Source organism: Excalfactoria chinensis, chromosome Z (genome assembly GCF_039878825.1).
Source record: "Excalfactoria chinensis isolate bCotChi1 chromosome Z, bCotChi1.hap2, whole genome shotgun sequence".
In the NCBI taxonomy this organism is placed as follows: Eukaryota; Metazoa; Chordata; class Aves; order Galliformes; family Phasianidae; genus Excalfactoria; species Excalfactoria chinensis.
In genome coordinates, this window is record NC_092857.1 from 47,057,959 (window position 1) to 47,083,935 (window position 25,977).

The 25,977-nt window shown below is 36.9% G+C and overlaps 1 protein-coding gene across 4 annotated transcripts in view; it reads left to right on the top strand.

The window, feature by feature from the left end:
• PPIP5K2 (diphosphoinositol pentakisphosphate kinase 2) overlaps window positions 1-25,977 on the top strand; it is a 51,909-nt gene that overhangs the window by 8,768 nt on the left and 17,164 nt on the right. For 3 of the 4 annotated variants that reach the window (XM_072358950.1, XM_072358954.1, XM_072358952.1), the window contains exons 3-21: window positions 692-887; window positions 1,619-1,709; window positions 2,624-2,709; window positions 5,820-5,974; window positions 6,461-6,562; window positions 8,837-8,998; window positions 10,993-11,114; window positions 12,676-12,777; window positions 13,307-13,393; window positions 14,261-14,336; window positions 14,426-14,535; window positions 15,560-15,645; window positions 16,342-16,467; window positions 16,572-16,693; window positions 19,233-19,415; window positions 21,020-21,161; window positions 22,220-22,443; window positions 24,656-24,783; window positions 24,968-25,082. In XM_072358950.1, coding sequence (XP_072215051.1) covers window positions 692-887; window positions 1,619-1,709; window positions 2,624-2,709; window positions 5,820-5,974; window positions 6,461-6,562; window positions 8,837-8,998; window positions 10,993-11,114; window positions 12,676-12,777; window positions 13,307-13,393; window positions 14,261-14,336; window positions 14,426-14,535; window positions 15,560-15,645; window positions 16,342-16,467; window positions 16,572-16,693; window positions 19,233-19,415; window positions 21,020-21,161; window positions 22,220-22,443; window positions 24,656-24,783; window positions 24,968-25,082 — 2,415 coding nt within the window. Of the gene's footprint in view, window positions 1-691; window positions 888-1,618; window positions 1,710-2,623; window positions 2,710-5,819; window positions 5,975-6,460; window positions 6,563-8,836; window positions 8,999-10,992; window positions 11,115-12,675; window positions 12,778-13,306; window positions 13,394-14,260; window positions 14,341-14,425; window positions 14,536-15,559; window positions 15,646-16,341; window positions 16,468-16,571; window positions 16,694-19,232; window positions 19,416-21,019; window positions 21,162-22,219; window positions 22,444-24,655; window positions 24,784-24,967; window positions 25,083-25,977 lie in introns of all 4 variants that reach the window. The other variant, XM_072358951.1, reaches the window with a different exon arrangement.

Here is a 25,977-nt window from a genome sequence, read left to right on the forward strand (position 1 = left end):
TTAGTCGCATTAAAAAAAATATATATGGATAGTTTTTCTTTTGTGTATGTTGACAACTCACGCAGTTTCCTTTGATTTTCAGCTTGAAAAGACTCTTCATGTCTCTTTCTTCATCTTGCTGCTGCTTTCATTAAGACCAAACATGTCTTTATTTTTGTTCCTTATCTTGGTACATATGGCTAAGGTTAATCTTATGTTATGGCTTAGTACACTCTGCGAGTATAATAAACTGAATTGTACTACCAGGTCTTTGTCCAGCTCTGTATCATGTGTGAGTTGTTATGTTATAGGATTTTTAGCTGAATTTTACTATTTTTTTTACTCTATAACATTCCACTTCAGGGAAATGTGGTATTAAATTTTCACTGACTGCAAGCATGTCTAGGAAATTTGAAAGCAAAGAAATGTTAACAAAATACTTGACTGTGATTTACTTAAGTGGGGAATGCCATGAAGTACTGCAAGGTTCATAGCTCAGACTGTTCAATGTAGTCAGTGTATTTTAGCAAGGAAAGGTATTTGTCTACCTTTTAAAGAACGTTCATTTGAAATAAAAGGTTTTGTACTTATAGTAAAAACTGACTTAGCGGTGATAAGTTAATTTTATCAGAAAATGCTTTCTCTAAATCTGTGCTGTTCTAACACAATTGTATTCTGAGAAAACCTAATATTTTTTTCCTCTCCTCTTCAGCCACCAGAAAGACAAATTGCAGTTGGGATTTGTTCAATGGCCAAGAAATCAAAGTCCAAACCAATGAAAGAAATTCTTGGACGCCTCTCCATGTTTAAGTACATTACAGTTGTAATATTTGAGGAGGATGTTATCTTGAATGAGCCAGTAGAAAACTGGCCATTATGTGACTGTCTCATTTCTTTCCATTCTAGAGGTAAATCTTTTAATAATACCATGAAAATTTTTGACATCTAAATACCTTGTTTCCTAACTGTTGGGTTTTTTTCTTGTTGTTGTTGTTGCGTGTTTGTTTGTTTTTGCCTGTCAATATCAGTGGGTTATCCTAGGAGGTGATTACTTCTGTCTTTTTTAACATCAGTTATATTACATTTAAGAGTCCAAGTTTGATAATTGATACTGTATTAATTCTTTGAGGAAGCCCTGTCTGACATGGTATTTTAAAGTGAATTCCTTTTGTGAAACAAATGGAAATGATAAGCAGTGTTACACTAATGCTTACTTTGTGCATTAATTCTGTATGTGTGTTCCTCTCTGTGGAGTGCTGGCTCTCTTGACACGTTTATCTATCTGTGTTAATATTTAACTTTTTTTGGGGGGTTTGTGCAGTGAGCCTAACATGACCAAACTAAAGTTTAAAATGCTTTTTTAATTAGGCCAAAGTAATAGAAGACTTAGGTTCTGGCTCTAAGAAAATAGAGGGAGTGAGGAGAAGTCAAGACTCTACTATTGTCAGTCTACACTGAAATCAGGCTACAGTTTTATGATCATCTTAAGGAAATGTTAGTATTATATGTAGCTGAGGAAGGAACCATACTCCCTCTTATGCAATAAGACTGTTTCTAACAAGAGCTTGAAAAAAATGTTCCAAACTACTTACTGGTGTTGTGTCTTGTAGTTTTAATTTATTTCTTAATAATGTTTTAGGATTTCCACTGGACAAAGCAGTTGCCTATGCAAAACTCAGGAATCCATTCATAATCAATGACTTGAATATGCAGTATCATATACAAGACAGGTAAGCAGTGTTGACCTCTAAGAGTAAATTTCTTCTATGACATAACAGGATCTGTTGGCATTGCATAACACTGCTTCTCATGTATTGTAGGGTAGAGCAGATAAAAGCACAGTGAATTTTGTTTTCCTAACATGTTAGTAGTATTCAGTTATATGTGTTTAGGTGTTCTTTTTCTTTTAATACTTTTATTTTGATACTCTGAAGGTTATTGAGGTTGTAATCGAGTAATACATTAGTTTAATGTCCAGCAAATGCGAAATTTAAGCTTTGGAAGAGCTACGTTAGCATAGGTACTGATAGAATCATACAACCTTCTGTATGTAGCTTACTTAAGGGATTTTATTTATTTATTTATTTATTTTTGTTCTGCAGGAACTTCTGGGATTTGTTAATATTAGGAGAATATATGGTTATTCAAAGTCAGTTTTCTTCTGGGTCTTTGATCATGCACAGCAAATACTAACAAAACAATAGCAAACCAAATACATTAAACACTGAAGCCTTTGGAGAGTGTGTGGAGTTGCTATTTTAAATGCCTTTATTTGCTATCATAAGCACTGCATAAACGTTTTCAGTCTCTGGTGGTGTCTTTAACAAGAGAACTATTAAAACTGTTTGTCTTGCCAGAGTGGAGAGGACAAGACTGGCACAGCAAATGGCATTTTTACTGGTACTGATGTGGTCACTGCAAAGGAACCATTGTGTCAGTGACCTTTAAAGTATTATATGCAGAAGTACAGTACATACGTATTAAATATATAATAGTAATATATATACCCTATGTAGTGTTTTTTTTTTGTTTTTTTTGTTTTTAGAAAACAGTTGCGTGTATTTTCCTCCTCCCTTTCTCATGGTCTATAAATGTACAAATACTGTCAGGTTTTGCTGTCATGCTGTGTTACCTTTTCTTCTAGGAGAGAAGTGTATGGTATTCTTAAAGCTGAAGGGATTTTACTTCCTCGTTATGCAGTTCTGAACCGTGATCCAAACAATCCACAAGGTAAAAACTGATTACAAAACTATTAACTAAAGGCATCTCTGTGTTTCCACTGGCGAATGGTGGATACATAGCAGGAAGCTGGATTTCATTTTCTGGAGGGTTAATTCGATGCCTCGGAAGTTTATTATGCATTACTTAGAGTTAACCCACAAACTTACTTTTGCTGCTCGTTGCCAGGGAAGTATGACTAACAGAAAAGGCACTGACACTGTGTAAGCCCTGTTCAGTCATACTTCAAACATGCATGTGTTCACAATACTGTGATCACAAACCCAAAGCAGAGCATAGTACGACCTCCTATGGAGTTCATTAGCTCCATCCCCACCAAAACCAATACAGGTATGCATCTGAAAAGTTGTGGTTCTGAATTCTGGGTTTACAATATGCTTGTAGCCTCTGTAGACCAACTAGAATATGAAGGCCTTCCAGCTTGCACTGGTACACAGATACATCACTAAAGAGAGCAGTGTTCATGAACTTAATGTTACCCACAATAATCAGTAATTTCAGTTAGGAACTGGCAGAAACCATTCCATCTACCAAATGCTTTCCTTTGTAGAACTGAACAAATTAGTTTGGTTAGAAAGGATCTACAAAGATCTTCAGGCCCAATTGCATGACCTCTTCAGGGCTAACTGAAAGTTAAAACTGAAATTATCCAAATGTCTCTTGAACACGACAAGCATGGAGCACAACACATCACTAGAAGGCTTGCTGGACAACCCTCATGGTAAAAATTTTGTCCATATGTCCACTCTGATCCTCACCTGTTGCAACTTTGTGCCATTTGTAAATGTCCTGTTATCAGTTACTATGGAGGAGGGACTGGCACTTTCCTTTCTGCTTCCCTTCCACAGAGAGCTGCAAAGAGCAACGACATTGTATCTTGGCCATCTTTTTTGCAAACTAGACAACCCAAGTGCACTCCACTTCCCTTCACAGGACATGTCTTCTAGCCTTTTTCTAGCTTTGTTGCCCTCCTCTGTGTTAACTTTAAGGTTTGGTTTATGGAGTCACGAATTGTGTGCAGTATTCAAGGTGTGGCAGCCCCAGTGCTAAATATAGCGGAAGAATCATCTCTTTCAACTGACTGACTGTGTTGTATTCAGTGCATTCCGAAATGCACTTTACCTTCTTGGCTGTAAAAGCACATTGCTGGCTTATGTTGAGCTGCTGTCAGCATCACTTCCAGGTTACTTTCTCCTGAGCTGTTTTCCAGCCACTTGTCTTCCAGTCTGTACCCGTGTCTGGCATTACCTCATCCAAGCTGAAGAACTGGACATTTTCCTTTGTTGAATTGCATTCCGTTGCTGATTACCCAGTGTTCCAATCTGTGTAAATCCCTCTGTAAGACCTCTTGTTCATCCAGGGAGTCAACAGCATCTTTTTATTATCACTTGCAGACTTGCTGAGGACACATTCTACTCCTGCATCCATATCATTGATAAAATTGTTGGACAGGGCTGGCCCTAGAATTGAGCCCTGGGGAGCACTGCTGCAGTCCAGCCACTGGACACGTATAGTTACTACAACAGTTTGAACTGTACAGTTGAGGCAGGTCATTGCCCAGTGTAGTGTCCACCTTTCTTCTCAGCTGGACTACGAAGGATGTTTATGGAAGGATGCTGTGAGGGGTGAAGTTGAAGGTCTTATTGGAAAAAAAGAAAAGAAAAAAAAGCACATCTGTCATATAGACTTATCATAGGAGGAGATCAAATTATTAAAGCAAGACTTTCTCTTCATGAGCAAGCAAACAGTTGTATAAGGGGAAAGTCAAATATGCAGATAATCTGCTTTGAATATCAATTGCAATTATTTTCTGTATTTGAAAGAAATGTAAAAGCTTTTTCTCCTAAAATGAAAATTGAGTAACAGTAGGAGGAGACTGCAATGACAGGTCAAGACAGCATGAGATAAACAATTAGTAAAATGGAAGCATAATTTTATTTAACAGTTCCTACCCACTCCTGGGGGAAAAAGACTCATTTATTCTACAGTAATTAAGCCTGCTGCATGCAGCCAGCTAGCAGCGGAGAGATCCATTAACTCAAATTCCAAAGACCCTAACAATCTGTGAAAGGTCCATCTATTGTATATTAGAAGTAGTTCTGAGCCTCTTGAAAATATTGCATCTGGCACCACATAATATTTGCTGTTTGGCTGTCATATCTCTGATATTTCAAAAAAGAGCTCTAAAGGAAAAACAAACACTGGGAATGGTTTCACACTGATGGGCAACTCTGCTCACTGTGCTGCTCTCTCATCCTTCCTCTTCAGCAGGAACGGGGAGAAAATATGATGAAAATAAAATGGTCATGGGATGAGATAAGGGCAGGGAGATTACTCACCGTGTACGAGCATGTGCAATCAGATGCAGCTTAGGTAGATTAATTTATTGCCTGTTGCTAGCAGAGTAGAGCAGTGAGATCAGAATGCTTATTCAAAGCATTATCTAATTCTCCTGCCTCAACCTGTCCCTGGGCAATGCAGGGGTGTGGGGCGCTGTGGTCAATCAGTCCATAACGCTCCATCTCTAATACTCCTTCAGAGTCGCTTTTTTCCCTTGCTTCACTTACATTCTTCCCACAGCATACTGTCCTTCTCTGTCTGATTCTGTGTGGGCTTCCCACTGCCTGCAGGTCTCCTGGCACTGCTCTGACACAGCTCTGTACCATGGGGCACACCTTTTCAGGCAGCAGGGGGACCCTGCTCGAGCAGGTGGAGCACTACTGCTCTGACACGGGGCACTGCTTGGCTCTGTGAGCACAGGCTCCCCTCCAGCCCACTCTCCACCCCTATTACCAAAACCTTGCCACATTGCCCTAGTGTCATATCTTAAAAACAGTTTTAAAAAATTCTATGCATGCAAGATCTGTAGGGGAAATTTCCTGTGTGATGCCACAAGAATCTACAGAAAGCATAATAATGTAACACAGTTGAGATGTGCTACAGCAGGTGTTCAGCAAATGTTAAGTCTGTGCATCAGTAACAGATCAGTAAACCAAAGAGTCTCAGCAGTCTTTTTATTTCAACCTCCAAAATTACTCCAAATCCGTAATAATTTTTGTTCCATGAAAATATTACATCTGTTGTTTGCATTGTTTCTTCAGAATGCAACTTGATTGAAGGAGAAGATCATGTGGAAGTGAATGGGGAAATTTTCCAAAAGCCTTTTGTAGAAAAGCCAGTTAGTGCTGAGGACCACAATGTTTACATTTATTACCCAGCATCTGCTGGGGGTGGAAGCCAGAGGCTTTTTCGAAAGGTGAGGATAGCACGCTAAAAGTATGGAAATTCCATCATGCAAAGTGACTGTATTCTTGGATACATTTTAATGACTATTAAAAAAAAGGTGAAATTAATTGATGTTGAATTTGAAAGCTAGTCTAGCTTCCCTTCCCCACTCCCCTCCTTTTTAAATTTTTGTTTTGTTTTGTTTCATTAGTTTTTTACGTTGTGGATATCCAGCAGAATTACTGAGCATGACCTGCCAGTGTAGGGGTAGCAGCAGGTCAGATAAATGCATTTCAAGAAGACTTCTAGAATGATTGGAGACCCCTGTTCTTTTCAGTAGACATTCAGCAGGTACTAATTCTTACAGGTAGAAGAGTACACTATCAGTACATTTGGGTATGGTCAAAACCTATGTTTGGTATAGGAAATGTTTTCCCAGTGTAGGTTTGTTATTTTAAGGAGTTTTACAACTTCTCAGTAGCCTTTGAGTTTATTAATAGAAAAATATTTGTTTCAGATTGGCAGCAGAAGCAGTGTTTATTCCCCTGAAAGCAGTGTGAGAAAAACAGGCTCCTATATTTATGAAGAATTTATGCCTACGGATGGCACAGATGTGAAGGTATGATAACTGCATGTTCTGACTTATATTTAGAGCAATCAAGTACTCCGTGAATTTCTCAGTTTTAAAGATAAGTAAATCATTGTGTGGAGGATTAATTTTAATAAGTTTTGGTAGAATTCATAAGAAAAGAATGACAGTTTTATCTAGCTCAACACAGTACTTATAACACAGAGTTGGCTTACGTCACTGAAATCTGGTGCAGGAGGCTTATGTAATGCAGAAACACCAGCACTTCTTTAGTGGAAGTAGCTGGCATGTACAGTGTCTGCCTGGGAGTTTCCCCCAGCAGATAGAGGTAGCAGCAGGCCTGCAATATGACCACACCGCCTCTTAGCACCATGGCCAGCCTTATTGCTAGAGGCAGTTTACTTGTGTTCCCAAGCTAACACAAGTCCGTTCTTGTGGGTTGGTCTCCTGTTCAGGCCATGATCTGTTATTTCCAGACAGCATATTACATGACACTTTTTTTTTTTTTTTGTGTTAGCATTATTGCTGTATGTACTTCTCTGTGTGGGCAGATATTGTCTAGATGTTTTGTCTAAATGTTAAAAAAGAAAAAAAATCTAGCTGAGATACTTTTTACCAAATAAAGTATTCTTCTAATTAATAATCAAAAGTTATTTAATGATATGAAGTCGGAAAAGTAATAGGTTGTGCTTATCTGTAATTATTTTTACTCTTCTGTTTATTTTTGTAGCAGATATAAAGATTAAGCATCATAAAAGAGTGATAGAGTAGAGCATTAACAGCACAGGTGTTACCTGTGGAGATTGCCTGCTTTGTGTTAGTTCTGGCTATTTAAAGCCCAGCACTGAACAAATGTAATGAGTGTTTTACTGTGTACTTGAAAAATCACCATATTTAGAAAAAGAGTGGAAGTTAGAGTGTATGATCTAATCCAGTTTTATGCCAAATAAGCCCTTGAGAAATTGTAGTCAACTTCTTCCACCTGTTGATACATGAGGGTAATGCTAATTTTGCGTTCACAGGCAAATTTCCCCCTTCATAAAGATGTTCTGCTTACTCTTCACATGATTTTACTGTGGAATGCTTTATGCTAGGTTAATCTGAGTCTATGTAAGAGCTTTACAATCTGTTTCCAAGGAGAAAAGTTTATAGCAGCTTGAAGAGATGCACATGACTTGAGGGTACCTCCTGTTTTTACTGCTGTTAAATGGTAGACATCAAACAGCATCTGCAGACTTGAACACCCCACGTAAATAATGGATTTTTTTTTTTAATTGCAAGACCGTCAGCTTTTCACTACACAGTTTTATCCAGATTATTGTAGGCATCTGTTGTCCATCTTTTAATCTCAGCTTGCTGGCAGCTGAAGTACTGCATTTGTCATTCAAACAGGAGATTCTCATTCAGGTCTTTGAGGATATTGATAATATGCCATGCCTTTAAATCACTGTCTAAGACACATTTGTTACCATCTCTTTTTCAAGTGTCATCCTGCAGGACTTCGCATCTGACAGCTGTCTAAGAAAGCGAAGCTGCCTACTTCTACTCCCTTAAATTGAACAAGAAACCCACTAGAGACTAGCTATATTTAGTATACTCTCAGTATCACTTCATAATCTCATGTTGTTGAAGGCATTACATGGAAGGAATGTTGTCAGCTTAGACTTCCAAACTTCATGCAGAAAGACGTAGCCACAACTAATGCAGTTTCTTTATCTAAACTAGGCCATTATTCCACTTCATAAAAACTAAGAAGTTATTAAAAGAATATGGCAGTTTTCATGACAGCTTTCTTTGGTTTTGTTTGAAAATAATCATTTAGTTCTGCAGCCAGGTTTCTGTAATCAGCAGAGCTCAAATTATTCTTGAATTAATCTGCTTTCCAAGTACTACAGATATTTTGAAGAGAAAAACATTATTCTTTACCTCTACACTGTCATAATTAAGGAATTATTTTTTTGTTCATCAAGTGTTATGTTTTATTTTCTTTACATGTGCTTCAAATTCATCCTCAGTGGCCACTAAATAATGGGTATTCTCTGAATGCTATACCATTGAGAATTCAGAGCAGAATTATCAATGATAACAGCTGCTAGTATCTTACAGAATCATAGAATGTTTAAGGTTGCATAGGGCCTCTGAAGGTCATCTGGTCCAAACCCCATGTGCAAACAGGGACGTCTAGAACGAACTGACAAGTGATTGCAGTGATTATCACATTTCAGATAAATTCAGAAGAACGTATGGGTAAGTGTGATGTAACTTAATTACACTGAATTAAGAGTTCTTTCCTTTTTGATAAAGGTGTACACAGTAGGTCCTGACTATGCTCATGCTGAAGCCCGAAAGTCCCCAGCTCTTGATGGCAAGGTAGAGCGAGATAGTGAAGGAAAAGAAGTGAGATATCCAGTCATCCTGAATGCAAGAGAGAAGTTAATTGCATGGAAAGTATGCCTTGCCTTTAAGGTAAGCTGATTACTTTCCTATCTGATCAGACATTTAATGCTAATTAATTGTTTACTACCTGAAACTTCTGTAGAGTTTAAATTTACAGAGCTAGCAGTGATACTGTAGGCTCTGTGCCCCTGAAAGGGCATACTGTAGGCTTTGAGCAGAAGATGAACTTTCACACTGATGTTTTTTTAATACAAAAAAAGATCTTTAAATGCAGCGAGAAGTTTTGGATGTGTTACTTATGTTGCATGAGGTTCCTATATGTTTCCTTATGTATTACTCTTCTGCTTTGCTATTCCACAGTGTATCTGTTCTATGCATGACCATGTTAGTGGTTTCTAATAAGGGAAATGCATCTTCAGTCATCAAGTTTTTGCTGCTCTTGTTACCTGATGTTTACATTGGGCCTCAATAAACATAAATTACATATTGACATGGATAGCTTTTCTTTATTCAAAGTGTTTCATAGAATCATAGGATTACCCAGGTTGGAAAAGACCTTGAAGATCATCAAGTCCAACTGCAGCCTAACCATAGTACCCTAACTCTAAAAACGCTCTGCTGAATCATATCCCTGAGCACCGCATCCAAACAGCTCTTAAACACATCCAGGGATGACGATTCACTCACCTCCCTGGGGAGCCTATTCCAGTACTTAACTACCCTTCCTGTAAAGAAGTGCTTCCTAATATCCAACCTAAACTTGCCCTGGTGCAACTTGAGGCCATTTCCCCTCATCCTGTCACTTCTCACCAGTGAGAAGAGACTTGCCCCACTCTCACTGTAAGCACCTTTCAGGTACTGGAAGAGGGCGATAAGGTCTCCCCTCAGCCTCCTTTTCCCCAGACTAAACAGTCCCAGCTTCCTTAGCCTCTCCTCATAGGGTTGATTCTCCAAGCCTTTCATGAGCTTTGCTGCCCTTCTCTGGACCTGCTCCAGTACCTCCATGTTATTCCTGTGCTGAGGTGCCCAAAACTGAACACAGTACTCGAGGTGAGGCCTCACCAATGCTGAGTACAAGGGCAGGATGACTTCCCTAGTCCTGCTCACCACACCATTCCTGATACAAGCCAGGATGCCACTGGCCCTCTTGGCTGCCTGGGCACACTGCTGGCTCATATTCAGCCGACTGTCCATCAGCACACCAAGGTCCCTTTCCATCTGGGAGCTTTCCAGCCACACCTCCCCAAGCCTGTAGGGTTGCCTGGGGTTGCTGTGACCAAAATGCAGGACGCGACACTTGGCCCTATTGAAACTCATTCCATTAACCTTGGCCCATTGATCAAGTCTATCCAGGTCCCTCTGTAGTGCCCTTCTCCCCTCAGGCAGATCAACACTCCTTCCTAACTTAGTGTCATCTGCGAACCTACTGAGAGTGCACTCAATCCCCTCATCCAGATCATCAATGAAGATGTTTGATAGATACTGTTTTTATGTAGTTCTAGGTTTCCTGCATTAAAACTTCATTCAGTGTTTTCTGTCCTTTTCAGATTTATTATTGAAAAGCTGTCTTTCAGTCTGCCTCAGAAAGTGTGTGCAACCATGGTAGTCTGCTAGAGAGTGTGGACAGTTACCTAGCAAAGGGGACTTCGAAATTGCATTTAATATCTTTTATTGACAGTATCAATACTAAGTCTATATCAAGACTATCTTATAAAATTTAAATTTGGACAAAATATCTTTATTAGTGTTTTATCATTTCTTGCCTACCCCTCTTAAAAACAGTGTTTGAGGGGAAACTGCTGTCCAAATGGGAACTTGTATGTCTATAGTTGCCCAAGCTATATATTCTGAAGACTAAACTTGTGTGCATGTGAACTTGATGCAAAATATTGATTCTGCTGGGGTTGTACAGGAAGGTTTAATTCGAGTTGGGGGTACAAAATTAATAGGTTGGAAGACGTTTACAAGATGAGCGAGGCTCACATGGAATTGAAAGAAAGTTTTAAGTATAAAATAGGAAAAGGGAAGTAATTGATGACTTGAACTTTTATTCCTCAAAATAGCAAACAGTTTGTGGATTTGATTTGCTGCGTGCTAATGGACAGTCATACGTCTGTGATGTGAATGGCTTCAGTTTTGTGAAAAACTCCATGAAATACTATGATGATTGTGCTAAGATACTGGGGTAAGAGTTTATTGATTTACTTTAGTTCATTGTGTTGCATGTAACTATATTCTACTTGCTCCTTATTCATAAATAATTATTTAAAATTAATTAATGAAATAAGTAAGATGCCAGATAAAGAATTACTAGAGATCTGTACTAAGATCTGTAAATCTATACATAAATCATAAATTAATTCCTTATTCCAAAAGTCATCTAAAACGTCTGAGTGTTCTGCAAGTGCTGGAAGGTAACTAAGTACCAAGAAGGGATTAATTTTTTTTAAGGTAGTTGAGATTTTTTTCAAGTAGAGAAGTACCACTGGATGATTATGCATGCTGCTATTTAGTACCTGCCCAAATTGATGTATTTTGTCCTTGATCTGAAACTGGCATGCACATAAGTATTTCATACCCTTATATTCAAACAGATGTAGTATCAAGATATCTTCTAGCATAGTATGTTTCTTCTGTTGTACTGGGAGCAAAAGTAGGCCGAAGAGTGATCATACAGAATTGTACTGAACTTTATACCAGTGAAATGCTACCCTCAAATATGACTAATCCCATTTTGGCCAGCTAAATTGATTTCACAGTAAGATTGCACTGATAAGAAGGAGCATGACCTTTCTCATTATCAGGTGGTCTGATATCATATCTCAGCTGAGAAAGAGATAAAGTAAAATCATAGTTAATGGTTGTAGCCCTCTTGGTTTAGGCCATTTTTTGAGTTAAGAGTAAGAATTCTATTTTGAGTTCTCAGTTATTTAAGTCACTGTAGGTGTTGAATTCTCTGGAAAAAAATTTCTTACCATTTTTTCCTCATACTGGCATGTAGTACAATACAGTACATGTTGCACAAAACAGTAGATTTAATTTTTCTGTCTTTTTATAAATCTAAGGTTGGGTAGTGCTAATTCAAGATGCACATTTTTTCTTGATGCTGCTGATTTTTAATGTAGATACTAATTTGAAATCAGTATATTTTGGTAAAATACTTGGAAATAGAACATTAGCAAGATATAATAAACTTTTATATGTGAAAGCAGAGTTATCATTTTGTAGTTAGGTTACTCAATTTTTTCCAGTTTTACCAACAAACTTTCTGAGAAATGAAACTACTGCTAAAGATACCAGTTACTCTTTGATTATCTTGCTGATTTTCAGGGACTTCCAGTTTGATAATGCAGTCAGATATCTTAATACTTAAATAAACTAGAACAAACTGTTTCCATAGAACAGTTTTAGGAACTGGAATTCAAAGACTGAAGTTTCTTAAGTATCCTGTGCTGTTAAGCTAGTATTGTCTCTGTTGCAGTTGCAGCAGCTTTAAATTATTCTGTAAGTACATTTTCGTGTCTGTACAGTTAGAAGAAAAACATTTATTTTTCTCTCTAGGAGAGACATACTGTTATAAGTACTCTAAAACTACATAGATAAAAGTGCATGTGTATAAATTTGTTTTGGAGTGCATGTGTGTTTTATAAGATCTGCTCTAAGCTTTTTTTTTTTTTTTTTTTTTTTTTTTTTTCTTTTTTTTTTTTTTTTCTTTTTTTCTTTTTCTCTTTTTAATTTTTCTGTAGGAATATCATAATGAGAGAACTTGCTCCCCAGTTTCAGATACCATGGTCAATTCCCTTGGAAGCTGAAGACATCCCTATTGTGCCAACCACCTCTGGGACAATGTAAGAGAATAGTACCAGCACCTGAATTGTGGAAAATCCTAACATAACTTTTGTGTGCATTGTTTTTTCTCTTCACAAGGTGTACCCATTTTGGCCTATGAACGCTTGTTTTGTGTGATGAAAACAAGGAAGGAATCACAATTGTTATGCCAGCAATCAGAATTTCTGATCCTTAGTCAAGCTGAGTATAGAACAGCAGATTTTCAAGTGTAGCATCTTCTGTGCATAGCTTCCTTCACTGCTAATCATTTTTCCAGCACCGGCTTAATATGCACTTCTAATAAACATGCTCTTTCATGTAATGAACTTTAAAATCATTTTAAAATATTACCCAAGTAGTTACTCAAGTCTTAAAATCAATGTGTATATCTTATACTTCACATCACTTTCAGTTAACCTTATATTCTTGCATATTCTTCTTTCACTTTTGTAGTTATGTCAGATAATGACAACTTTGTCAGTTGTTCTGATTCATAGTGGTTTTAATAATAAATACAAATTTCATTTATAAAATTGTGAAACATTTCAGGATGGAGCTTAGATGTGTTATAGCTGTAATACGTCATGGAGACCGAACACCCAAACAAAAAATGAAAATGGAAGTAAAACATCAAAAGTAAGTTGAACTTTGATAAGAAGCTCATTTCTTGAGGATGTGAAAGCAATGATTTAAGCGGAAAGTCCATCATTTTTTGTTCTATTTTTTTCTGTCTTTTAAATGTAGCTGTTGTCTTTCCACCTAATTAACAAGCATGCACTTCTTTCTAAGAGGACTGTCAGATTAGTTTTTCAGACTTCATTGCATGGTGCGCTTTATAAACAGTCGTATTTGATTTTAATGAAGATACATTTGTTTCTATACATTTCTTTATGAATAATCAGCAGAGAATACTTCTGGTTCACCATTTGACTTTGACCTCCTACTTTATTTTTATTGTATGTTTCTTTTGTGACTTGCTTTCTTACTGTTCTGCCTTGTAGTCTCTTAATTTTGTCAAAGTTTGATTACTGTGTGATTCTGGTAGATGCCATTTTTTTTTGTTAGCATTCACAAAGTGCCTGGAATTAGGTGCAGTTTCAGTATCTCATGTATTCACACACAACTGCTTTAAATATACTTATGAGTGTATGTATATATAAAAAATATGTATACATTTGGTGTTTCTAGTCCGTACTTCTACAGAGGATTGTTCTTGAATGCTAAGGTGAATCACTGCTGTGTATTCTTTCTTTTTTGTACTTAGCACTTAGCAAGTCAGTAAGATAATATTTTTTTTTTGTACTCAAATTTCTCTAACGTACTGAAGACTTTCTTGAGAAATGAGATTTGAATAAATGTTCACTTGAGCTCTGAAGTTCAGATTTTAATATGCTTTTCAAGTAATGTACAATTACTAATTTCTGGCTGTTTTAGCTTTAAAAGCTATGTGTTTGACTAACATGTTAGCTTACTAAATGTTTGTGTCTATTCTTTCTCCTAAAGATTTTTTGATCTCTTTGAAAAATGTGATGGATATAAATCTGGAAAACTAAAACTGAAAAAACCAAAACAGCTGCAGGCAAGTTTGTCTCTATTTTCTTGCTTGAGTGTTTTACGACAAATAGAAAATAATCGATCTTAAGTTAGACCTGTGTTTGCTTTCTTTAGGAAGTGCTTGACATAGCAAGGCAACTCCTTGTGGAACTTGGACAGAACAATGATTCTGAAATTGAAGAAAGTAAAGCAAAACTTGAACAGCTAAAGACTGTGTTAGAAATGTAAGTATCTATTTACAGTCCTCATAGGAACAAAGATATACCTGTTATTGTAACCTGTTTGACCAGTTACAGGTCAGCTGCAATGACTGTTAACAATGAAGTGATATGTTAATTGAAACAGATGGGTCTTCCTCAAAGAACAAGAAAAGATGTCCTGTTTGACGCTCTGAAGACTGCGCCCTTTCTGTTTTCTCATTATCTTTTTAATGAATCTTACTGTTTAATCTATCTAGTGTGCTTCCTGCTTTGAAAGAATTTAGGTTTGGGATTTTCTTTGTTTTGTTTCATTTTGTGTCTTTGGATGCTTAAGTACTAGAGTGTAAGGTTTGCCTCTTAGCTATGCATGGCAGAATGATGTTTCTTGGAGCCTGTAGGAACTTTAACTGTGTTCAGCAAACTGTACAAACTGAGGATTCCAGAGAAATAAAGCTTTGCATATGAAGCCTGAGGTATTTAATACAAGGGAAAGAAAAGAAAAAAAAGGCTTCAAGAGTTGTTAATATTCTGGGGTCTCTAGACTTGACATGGTGGAAGATAACTTCAATTTTTAGAAATTGGGGTAAATCCAATTATTCTTGACATTCATGAAGGTTACTTAAATACTGAGTTTTACTTGACAACTTCTCTGGCTGGCAAAACCAACCATCTACACTGCCAGATGAGATTCTGCTTACTGATGGCTCATGTAGTTGTGAACTACTCACGCAGTCTGTAAATGCATAGGCAGTTTTTTTTGTTTGTTTGTTTTTTCACTTTTATGCTTGGTGTGCTGAAAATGAGTAGTGAATAATAATAGTTGGAAATGTTTCATCACAGAAAGTTTGTTAGGTACGTAGCTTTATGTGCTTCGCGAATAAGGCTTGATTTAAGACTGCAGTGCTAACTGCTGGTTAAATGCTCAAATGAATGAAAAATGTAGTTTTATTATATTCTGTTTCAAGAGCACAGTAGCTTTGAGTTTGTACAGAAATACACTGTTTTTTTTTTCTCTTTTCTTTCTCATCTCACTCTGTTCCTCCTTCAGGTATGGGCATTTTTCAGGCATAAATCGCAAAGTTCAGTTAACATATCTTCCTCATGGCTGCCCAAAGACTTCCAGTGAAGAGGAAGGTGTAGTATTACTTTAGTGTATATTCGCTTAAGAACATATGTATTTACATATACTAGTGGTGTAACCTGTCTTGATCGTGTAACATGCCTTGATGGTGTAACATGTCTTGAAGAAGCAACATGTTGATTTGAATGAATGTTTGTGTTGATAGCAAATACTCAGCAGTCTCTAAACCTACTGAATCAAGCACCTAAGATTATGTAGTAAATTTACATTACAACACAGTTTTTTTGTAATGGAAAACAGGGGCAAGAAGCATCAGTGCTTCACCAGAAATGGTGTATTGGAAGAAAGATGAGAAAATCCTGCTTATCATTTACTGCTGTCTTTAAAATGTTTTTAAGATCTTTCTGATCTTTGTTCCATGGTCATTAACTGAAATATCCTGGGTATTTAAAATCTCTTTTCTTTTTTTCCCCTAAGTTTTTGACTCAATGTTTGTTTTAGATTTCTTGCTCAGTATTTTTAACTTATTTTTTTGTACATAATGTGATTATTTCAGGTTTCTCTGATGAGTGCTATTATAGTTCTCCGGTTTAGTATTTTCTTAATGTTAGAAAACCATTAAGGATTCCTAATGTTAAAGTGGCTCTTAACTGGCCTTCATAGTACCATTATTTTTGTTCATGTGCAAAAAAAAATAAAAAAATCACAATATATTTCTCTACTAAGCTCCTCTCTCTGTGTGCAATTAGATAACAGAAGAAATGAACCATCCCTCCTACTGGTTCTAAAATGGGGAGGAGAACTGACCCCTGCAGGCAAGGTTCAAGCAGAGGAGCTTGGAAGAGCATTCAGGTGTATGTATCCAGGTGGACAAGGTAATAAATAAATGAATAAATAAATAACGTGCTGGGCGGCATAAATCCATTTTGAAGGTAGTAACATGCAAAATGAGTGTCTGAGCAAAATGTTTGTTTGGTAGGAGATTATGCTGGATTTCCTGGCTGCGGCTTACTTAGATTACATAGCACTTACCGACACGATCTCAAAATCTATGCTTCTGATGAGGGACGAGTTCAGATGACTGCAGCAGCTTTTGCAAAGGTACTGTGTCAAATTGTATTTTCAATAATTAAATTCTGAAAACTTATAGCTTATTTTTTCTAAAAATTAGTGGAGATTTATTGTTTATTATACACACAAAGGCTGTGGGTTGTTGGGTTTTTTTTTTGTTTTTTTTTTTTCAAAGAAGGTATTTTGAAGGATTATTTAGTGATATGCAGGAATTAATAAACAACTTAATAAACTAATTTGAAAATATTTAAATGAGAAATTGTAAAAAAATAAAGATTAATTTGGTTTGGGTTTTGTTATTGGTTGTTTCTGTATGTGTGTGTTTCTTTTCTACTAGTTGAAATAATTTCTGTAAAAGTTAAAAAGATACTTTTTAATTTTTGACCAGGGTTCAGAACTTCCTACATCTCCAGTGTTTGCCAAAGTGCGCCTTTACCTCTCTTCATGCTAGGCAAATTCTTCTTTTGCTCCTCTTCCCAAGTAGCCTTTCTCATGTGTAGTACTTCCACTGCTAATAATTTTATTCACTTCCTTCTTGCAGTGATACAGATCTTGAATTGTTTGAGAGAACTCAGAGCAAGTGCTACATAGAGACTTCTTTAGGTGAATGGTTTTCATAAATACAGAGTGATAAGAGTGAGTTAGGTGAAAGGGAACCACTGTAGGTTATGTAGTTCAGCTTCAGAAAGCACAAGGCTAGTTGCCTATACCTGTATCCAATCAAGTTCTGACCATCTACAGGAATGAAGATTCCACAGCCTCTCTAAGTTTTTAATTCCACCCCTTCATTCTCAGGTAGTTTCTCTGATTCTTCTAGGTAGCCCATCCCTGCCTTTACCTTCCCTTTGTTCCTTTTTAATCCATGCTGACTTTCTACACAACTTTCCTCATGTCAGGTTGGACTGCTTTTGTATTTTGAGGATTTTGTCCTTAGGGACAGCTGTTCTATGCACCTTTGCCCTTTGGGACACTCTTCCCTGGGAATTGCATGAAAAGTTGAAGTATCATTTGCAGGGGCTCTGATGCAGTTATTTGTCTTCTTTTTGTCACAATTTCATGATTTCTATTGCCAAGGCTGCCACTGACCTTCACTTTCCTGACTTTCTGAGAAACAGCTCCAGGAAAATGTCTCAGCTAGATAATTAATCAGTATCCTTTGCCATGGAATTGTCCTGGAAGTTCTTCAGAAATCTGAGACTCTTGACACACACAGTATTGCTCATGCGTTACGTATCCAGAATTAAGTACTGGAAAAGGTATGAAATCGTGAGACATTCTTAGTTTAAGAAAGCTTCATCTATTTCCTCTCTTAGTTAGGTGGTCTGTAGCAGAGGCCTGCCTTGATATAACCATTTATCTATCCTTTCATCCTTACATGTAATGTCTCAACTGACTTGTTACTGGTTTGAAAGCAAAGGTACCAGTTGTCAAGTCACTCCTTTATACAGAATCCAATTCTTCCTCCATACCTTCCTCTGTACTGTAGCAAAGCAGCTGCACTCATTTGAGCTATCCTGCTTGTCTCTGTAATCTCTGTAAATTAAACCTTTGCAGATGTTCAGAATTTGTGTTCCCCTTGTTTGTTTCCATGCTGCATGTGTTGGTGCACAGGTTTTTCACGTGGACAGCCATCAGTCCTGCTTTTTCCTCAGTCAGCAGACTTGAGGGGAATGCCATTAAATTTCTGTATTTACCTCAGTGCCCTTCTGTTGCCAGAAGAGTCACAAAAGTTTCTAGCCTTCTTCATTTTAGAAGTCTCCATCTACCTTTTGTTCAACTGTAGAACTTCATTGTCCTTCTTTGCCGCACAGGGTTTGGGCCCTGTAGGATCTCTGCCAAAGCGTTATGTGTGTCCTGTATGTCTTCCCAGATCCTACTCAGTCTCTTTCCATAGCTCCTTCATCTGGTTCTCTGGACCAGGGCATGGCCCCCATGAGTCAGTTGCTGTTGCACCATGCACTCCCTCTTACCTGAGACCTGGACAGCTATGACCTCCCAGGGGCACTCTTGGCACCTGCAAATGCTGGGGTCTCACAGTGGAGCTCACACTGGGGATCATGCTCTAAGGGCATGTAACCGTCACTGTTGCACCAACTGTAGCAATCCTACACACCAAGGCAGTGCTTTCATAGAATCATAGAAAGAAATCGCAGAATGTCTTGGGTTGGAAGGGGCCTTAAGGATCATCAGACTCCAACGCTTCTACCTTGCCAACTGCTAGATCAAGCAGTAGATCAGATTGCCCAGGGCCCCATCCAGTGTGGCCTTAAACACCTTCAGGGGCGGGGCATCCAGAACTTCTCTGGGCAACCTGTTTCAGCACCTCACCAAACTCTCAAGAAAGTCCCCTGACATCTAATCTAAATCTCCCTTCTTTAGTTTAGACATTCCCCCTTGTCCTAACAAACCATTCGCCCCTGTCCTAATGGCTAAGTCCCTGTATATCTAAGCTACAGGCAACAAATATAATCTTGAGTTTAAATTAGAATTTTAAGTGTTTTTTTTGTTTATTTTTTAAGATACTGTTATTTTCTCATGTTTGCTTGATTAATTATATTATTTGCTTCAGGGACTACTGGCCCTAGAGGGCGAGCTGACTCCTATTCTTGTCCAGATGGTAAAAAGTGCTAATATGAATGGTCTACTGGACAGTGACAGTGATTCTTTAAGCAGCTGTCAGCATCGTGTTAAAGCAAGGCTCCATGAAATTCTCCAGAGAGACAGAGAATTTACTGCTGATGACTACGATAAGGTTAGAACATAAGAAGTTTTCAGTGAAATAAAATAAATAGACAAGTAAATACTTACATTAAAATGATGAGCAGTTGTTGTATGTATGTCCTTCGAAAAATCATGTATGTGTTTGCAAGTAGTTTGATCTAAGAAGGAAGCTGTAGCAATTGGATATTTTAATCTATTGAAATTTGAGTAACAAACTTTAAAGTAGAAATATAGTTGATGGTAGGGACCACATTAGTAAATCTTTTTCAGTGGCTTTTTTAATTATTCAAGGGAAATTCTTTTTTTTTCTAGTCTTCACTGTGACCTTTTTAATAAGTTTGTGATACTGTATTATCCTACAAGGTGCTGGTATCCTACAAGGCTTTTTTTCTGACTATAACAGCAATAGAAGGCAGAAAATCAGTAGAATAGTTCCTTACCAGTGAAAGGAAATGTCTCATTATCATAATAACCTAATGCGTAATAAAATAGTTAATGCTGACATAGTATGATCTGCATGATTGTTTCTGGTTCAAATGAAAGTACCTCAGGTGTGGTCTCTGTAAGTTTTAGCTGGTATTTTCTAAAAGGTGTTAGGAGGAAATTATTGAAAAGTAATTGTACTAGCTGTATGCATGCTCTTTGTGGACTTATTTAAGTATGCAGATTAAAAGATTCAGTCAAACCACTGCTAGCAGTAGATTTTGCAGCACTTGGAAAAAGTGAGAAGGTACAGGGTTTCAAATATTTATTTTATTTTCCCATTTTTGGCTCTGCATAGATACGGTGGGATGTAAAAGAAGACTGAAACCGTAGTGCATTCTGTTTTAAGATAGTTGCTGAGAGTGACTAACATTTGAGATTATAAAGTGATAATACATTTTCTGTGTTTTTTCTTTTTTTCTTCCTTTTTTTTTTTTTTTTTTTTTTTTTTTTTTAACATACTTTGCAATCAGGTAAGTTAACAATTTACTTTTGCTTTTGTTTTGTTATATTTTTCTTTCTCCATGCCAGAGTTTGTGCTTAAAAGGGTTTGTTTTTATCTGTGTTTGTGGGACAAGAAAGCTAAGCCAGTCAGGTTTTTTCCATGTGTCTCATTCTTCCTTCTAGTTCTGCTAGGAAAGGTACTGCATAGAACAACATGGGTTTTATTGAGATACATAGGCTAAGTATAATTTCTTGTAAATCTTTTACAAAGATTTTTAATACAGTTGTTAGTTGAACAAAAGTTACAGAAAGTTGTTAAGTATATTAAGATTCATAAGAATCCTCAGAATTTTCATGTAATATTCTTAGAACAAAGAAGAGTTTTAGGAACTTTTGAAGCTGCTCTTGTTTACTGTATGAGATTATTCTTAATTTCTTGACATCTTTGATTCTCTAGTACTTAGTACTTTTCAATGTACTTTTGATTCTTAGTTTCTCTAAGGGAGTAGACTATTGAGAAATGGTCTCAAAAACTAACAACCTACATCAGTGCCTTCAATCTGATACTTAGAATCTTTAGTACTTTCCATCTTACTTCCGTAGTTGTTTTTGTTGTGTGATTGTTTTTTTTTGTTTGTTTGTTTATTTTTGTTTGTTTGCTTGCTTTGTTTTTTAATCTAATCAGTTTGTGTTTATCTCAAATTACAGCTTACACCATCTGGAAGCATTTCATTGATAAAATCAATGCAGGTTATTAAAAATCCTGTTAAAACATGTGACAAAGTCTACTCCTTGATCCAGAGCTTGACTTCTCAGATTAGGCAAAAAATGGAAGAACCAAAGTCTGCAGGTATTTGAACAGTTTTTTTGTAGCTATGTGTAGTTTCTCTTGTTTACATTTGAGAGAGAATTGCAGTACAATGGCTTTCAGCAGAACTTTTCAGTGATGGCATACGGATTTTACAGTCTGTTTCAATATAAATAATTTTACAGTCAAAAGCAGGAGGAACACTTGGTCATATTGAAGGTAAGAGCTCTTTTTGGTATACAGAAGTTCAGGCTAGTTGTCACATTTTTACAGAAATTCTTAATATAGAAATTTGTAACTCAGCAGTCCACAAAAGAAATAGGCAAAGCAGGTGGTAATAAAGCTAAGTTATACAGGTGTGCTTTTATGTTTAAATATCTTTGCTGAGGATGTGTTATTCCCTGCAGATAATGCATGGAAGAACTGCATAGACTTATGCTCTATTTTACTGGTATTGATCTAGTGAAAAAGGAAAACTGAAGCTGGGAGCAACCACATTGCATTTTCTGTATAAGCTAAATTTTTGAATATTTGTAATCTGGTATTCTTTGCAGTGCATTGCATATAAACAACTACTCTTCTGAGGCTGATCCATGCAGGTATCACCTGTAGACTGTAATTTGTTTTTGTCTGTTTGATCCAGTCTTCTGTGCTGCAAATGGGGATAGTCCATCCTTTCAGCCAGTCTTTTACTGTTGACACTTGGAAGTGAGCAGCAAACTGGATTTACATTCTGTTCTGAAACAGAGATGTTGTCTTCTTCCTCTTCCTCCCTCCTGGAATTTTCTAATAGTGGGCATTTATTTTACTCTTTTGTAATTATCTTATGTTCTGTAGGACACTTTATTCATTGTGTTGTAGCATTGTTTAAAGGACTAGTAGTACAGTACTACAGGGAGCCCTCTGCTGTCTTGATGAAACTAGATGATTTCAACAGTAAAAGTAACCATATACACATCTGTTCTTTCGGAAATAGTATAGTTATTTACTGTTACCCCTTTAAACATACTTCACAATTGTTTTCAACTATTATTATCATGTAATTAACTTTTTTTTTTTCCTGTTATTTGGGTGCTCCTGATTACTTACTGTTTATCCAGATATTCAGCTGTACCACAGTGAAACACTAGAACTGATGCTGCGCAGGTGGGCCAAGCTGGAAAAAGACTTTAAAACAAAGAATGGAAGATACGATATTAGCAAAATTCCTGATATTTACGACTGTATAAAATACGATGTGCAGCACAATGGCTCCTTAAAATTAGAAAACACAATGGAATTATACAGACTTTCAAAAGCTTTAGCTGACATTGTGATTCCTCAGGTAAACATTTTCAGTTATGAAACAGAATATTTCATCTTTTAACAGACTGTATGTGAGATGTTCACTCTGACTTTTATATTAAAAGCCCCTTTAGCTTCACCTCTTATTTTCTGATCACAATAAGATTATTCTGTCTAAGAAAAATTTTGATTCATAATTCATTGAATTGTGGTCAGAGTGATTTTTTTTTTTTTTTTTCTGGCAGTTTAACCTGTGAACAGCTTCTCGGCTGCAATGTATAAAAGTGATGTGGTTAATCTCAAACATTCTTCGTGGACATAAGCAGAGCCCATGTGGACAACTGTGTTCTTAAATCACATTTAATTTAATTAATTTTATTTTCAGGCTTTCTGCAACTGACATTGAATCCTAATCTATCTAATTTTAATTTGCTTAAACAAGTTACATTTAGAAAGACCTTTCTGCTATTTCAGAATGCTACCACTCCCTGATAAAAACGTACACTTTTAAGTTTCACAGAATTTAAGGACAGATGTACTTGTTAAACTTCTCTGTACTGCAGTCTGTTAAATTCAGATTAGTGCTAAATGCTGTTGACTACAGGAAATGAAATTGTATTGTAGTGTAGGACAGAACATGCAAAAGCTGTCCAGGAGTGTCCTTGAAATAATATACCACTGTAACAGGGAGGTGTTACTCTTTTTCTGCTGTAAGTGAGGGAACTTCTTGTCATGCCCATTTCTCAAACTGCCTGACAGTAGGGAAGATGAAAAGAGCAATAATTCTAAGTGTACTGTGTGTATTGTGTGCTTCTGCTAAGCTTAATTTTGAATAGTGTATTAGGGGACTGTAACTAAAAATAAAAGGAAGGAAGAAAATAAAAGGAAGCTTGTCAAACATGCATAATCCATATGGAAAAGCACTTATTCTGCTCTCTGGTGAAAATGATCCAGGAAAATAATACAAGCACTTTCATATGAGGTGTAGCACAGACTGAGGAGCTTCTGAAATAATATGTTTTTTACTGTTGTAAATACCACAACAGATACAGTATCTTCCAGTTGTATTTAACTGCCATTTTAGTGCTATTTGAGGTGAACAGGAGATGGTCTGTGGGGGTGTTTTAATTCACACTAAAGTAGACATCAAATAAGTGATGCGCCTGTCCTCACTGACTGGGAAAAAAAATAAAATAAAATAGGTAATTGAAATTAAATCCACCATACATGTCTAAATCTCTATGGGAGAAAGAATAATTCATCTTTTTCTGATCATATCAGGCAGGCAGTTCACTTCTGTGGATGAAGAAGTGTTTCTCCCTGTCATCTCAAATAGGAAAAAGGAAAGCCTCTTCTAACTTAAAAGCAGGTCAGATGTAATAAAGACATAAAACAGAATTATTTAACTGTTCGCAGTCAGAACAATAGCAGGTAGCTAACTGAATAACTTTGTACAGGTCAGGGGCTGACCAGCTAGGAAAGAGACATGTAGAGAAGCATGTAGGTGTGCTGCTGGACAGCAGGCTGGCCGTGAGCCAGCAGTGTGCCCTTGTGGCCAAGAAGGTATCCTGGGGTGCATTAAAAAGGCCGTGGCCAGCAGCTTGAGGGAGGTGATCCTCATCCTCTGATCAGCCTTTGTGAGGCCATGTCTGGAGTACTGCAACCAGTTCTGGGTTGCTCAGTCCAAGGAAGAAGGGAACATAAAAAAAAATAAAATAAAAAAATAGTAATAATAATAAAATTGCCCAGTGGAGGGCCACAAAGATGATTAAGGGTCTGGAGCATCTCCCTTCTGAGAACAGGCTGAGAGGGCTGGGGCTCTTCAACCTGGAGAAGACTGAGAGGGAATCTCTTAACTGTTTATAAATATCTAAAGTGCAGGTGTTTAGTGGATGGAGCTAGGCTCTTTTCAGTGGTGCCCAATGACAGGACAAGGTGTAATGGACAAAAACTGGACACAAACTGATATTCCAGCTGAAAATGAGGAAAAACCTCTTTATTGTGAGGGTAACAGAGCACTGGAACTGGCTGCCCATAGAGGTTGTGGAGTCTTCCTCTGGAGATAATCAGCACTCACTGGAGACTTCACTGTGCAAGGGAACCTGCTTTTAGGAGGGGGTTAGAGTAGACGATTTGCAGAGATCCCACCCAATCCCATAATTCAGTGATTCTGTGAATTTATTATACAAGCCCTGTATTAGAAGGTATGTTCATCTTGAACTGAATTTTAAGACTTTTTTCTTTGTATATAGGAATATGGTATTTCAAAGGCTGAGAAACTAGAGATTGCCAAAGGTTACTGCACTCCTCTAGTTAGAAAAATACGTTCTGACCTTCAGAGGACTCAAGATGATGATACTGTAAATAAGCTTCACCCTCTGTAAGTATTCTAATATTTTTATATGATCGTGTCAATTCTTGTAAGACTTACTGTAGCTTCCATGCTTGAAATATCTTACTAGTTCAGAGTAATTTTAAAGATGTGATTCATTTATCAGTGGATGTCTAATTCTAAAATAGAGCCACATGTCATTATGGTCTAATAAGATTTTTTTCCTTTTAAGTTACTCCAGGGGTGTTATGTCCCCTGAACGCCATGTTCGTACACGACTATATTTCACCAGCGAAAGTCACGTTCATTCCCTGTTATCCACCCTTCGTTACGGTGCCTTATGTGATGTAAGTTGAACACTTTTACTGTGAACCCTGAGATAGTTTAAGAAAAAAACAAATAATTTTTACTAAAACTTTATTAAGTGAAGGCTTAATTTTCCCAAGTGTCTTTGAAAATTATTACACTTTTTGAAGCATAGAATTTCTTAGTATATGTGCAGGGCCATATTTCAGACTCCTAATGTGATAATTTATTAGAGAAGTGCATGCTCTTTTAAAATAGTGCTGGGTTGCGTTGGTATGTTCAGTTATACAGCTGATACTGTGGTCTCAAAAGGGTTTGCAAAGGGCAGATAACCCATTTCTTTGTCTTCTGTTGTTACCCTTCCAACTCTTTTTTTTTTTTTTTCTTCAAATTGCAGTTCAGATGTCTCTGAATTTACTTCTGGCTAGGCTTATTTTTGTAACTGTCATATTGTCAAGACCTTTCCGCCTGGTACTATCGTGTAATACTTCAAAGGTTATGCTTTATTGTCCATCTAATTGGCTTGGAAATCAAAGACTTAAAAAGACCAACTTACAGATTCACTGGTTGCCCAGATAAGCTCATGGAGAGGACAAATTAGCACCACAGGGCCTATGCAGCTGCTTCTAAGCTTGATGTAAATCCAAATCTGCTCTTTGAAGCAGCTGTATTGGCATTCTTTCTTCTAGTAACAGATAAGTAAACTCATTGATTAAACTTATAAACCTCTGTGGCAAGCTGTAGCTTTTAGGTTAACAAACTTTTTAGTTTCCTTTAAGATGAATTACTAAGTATAGCAGTTCTTCATTAATCATAGACATTGTTTTAGAGCATGGAAAAGGTGAATATTCATATTAAGTAATTCAGAGTGAGATTACTGTTTTTCTTCTGTATTTTGGAAGCCTTCTCCATCTGCTTAACTGCTAGATACCTAGA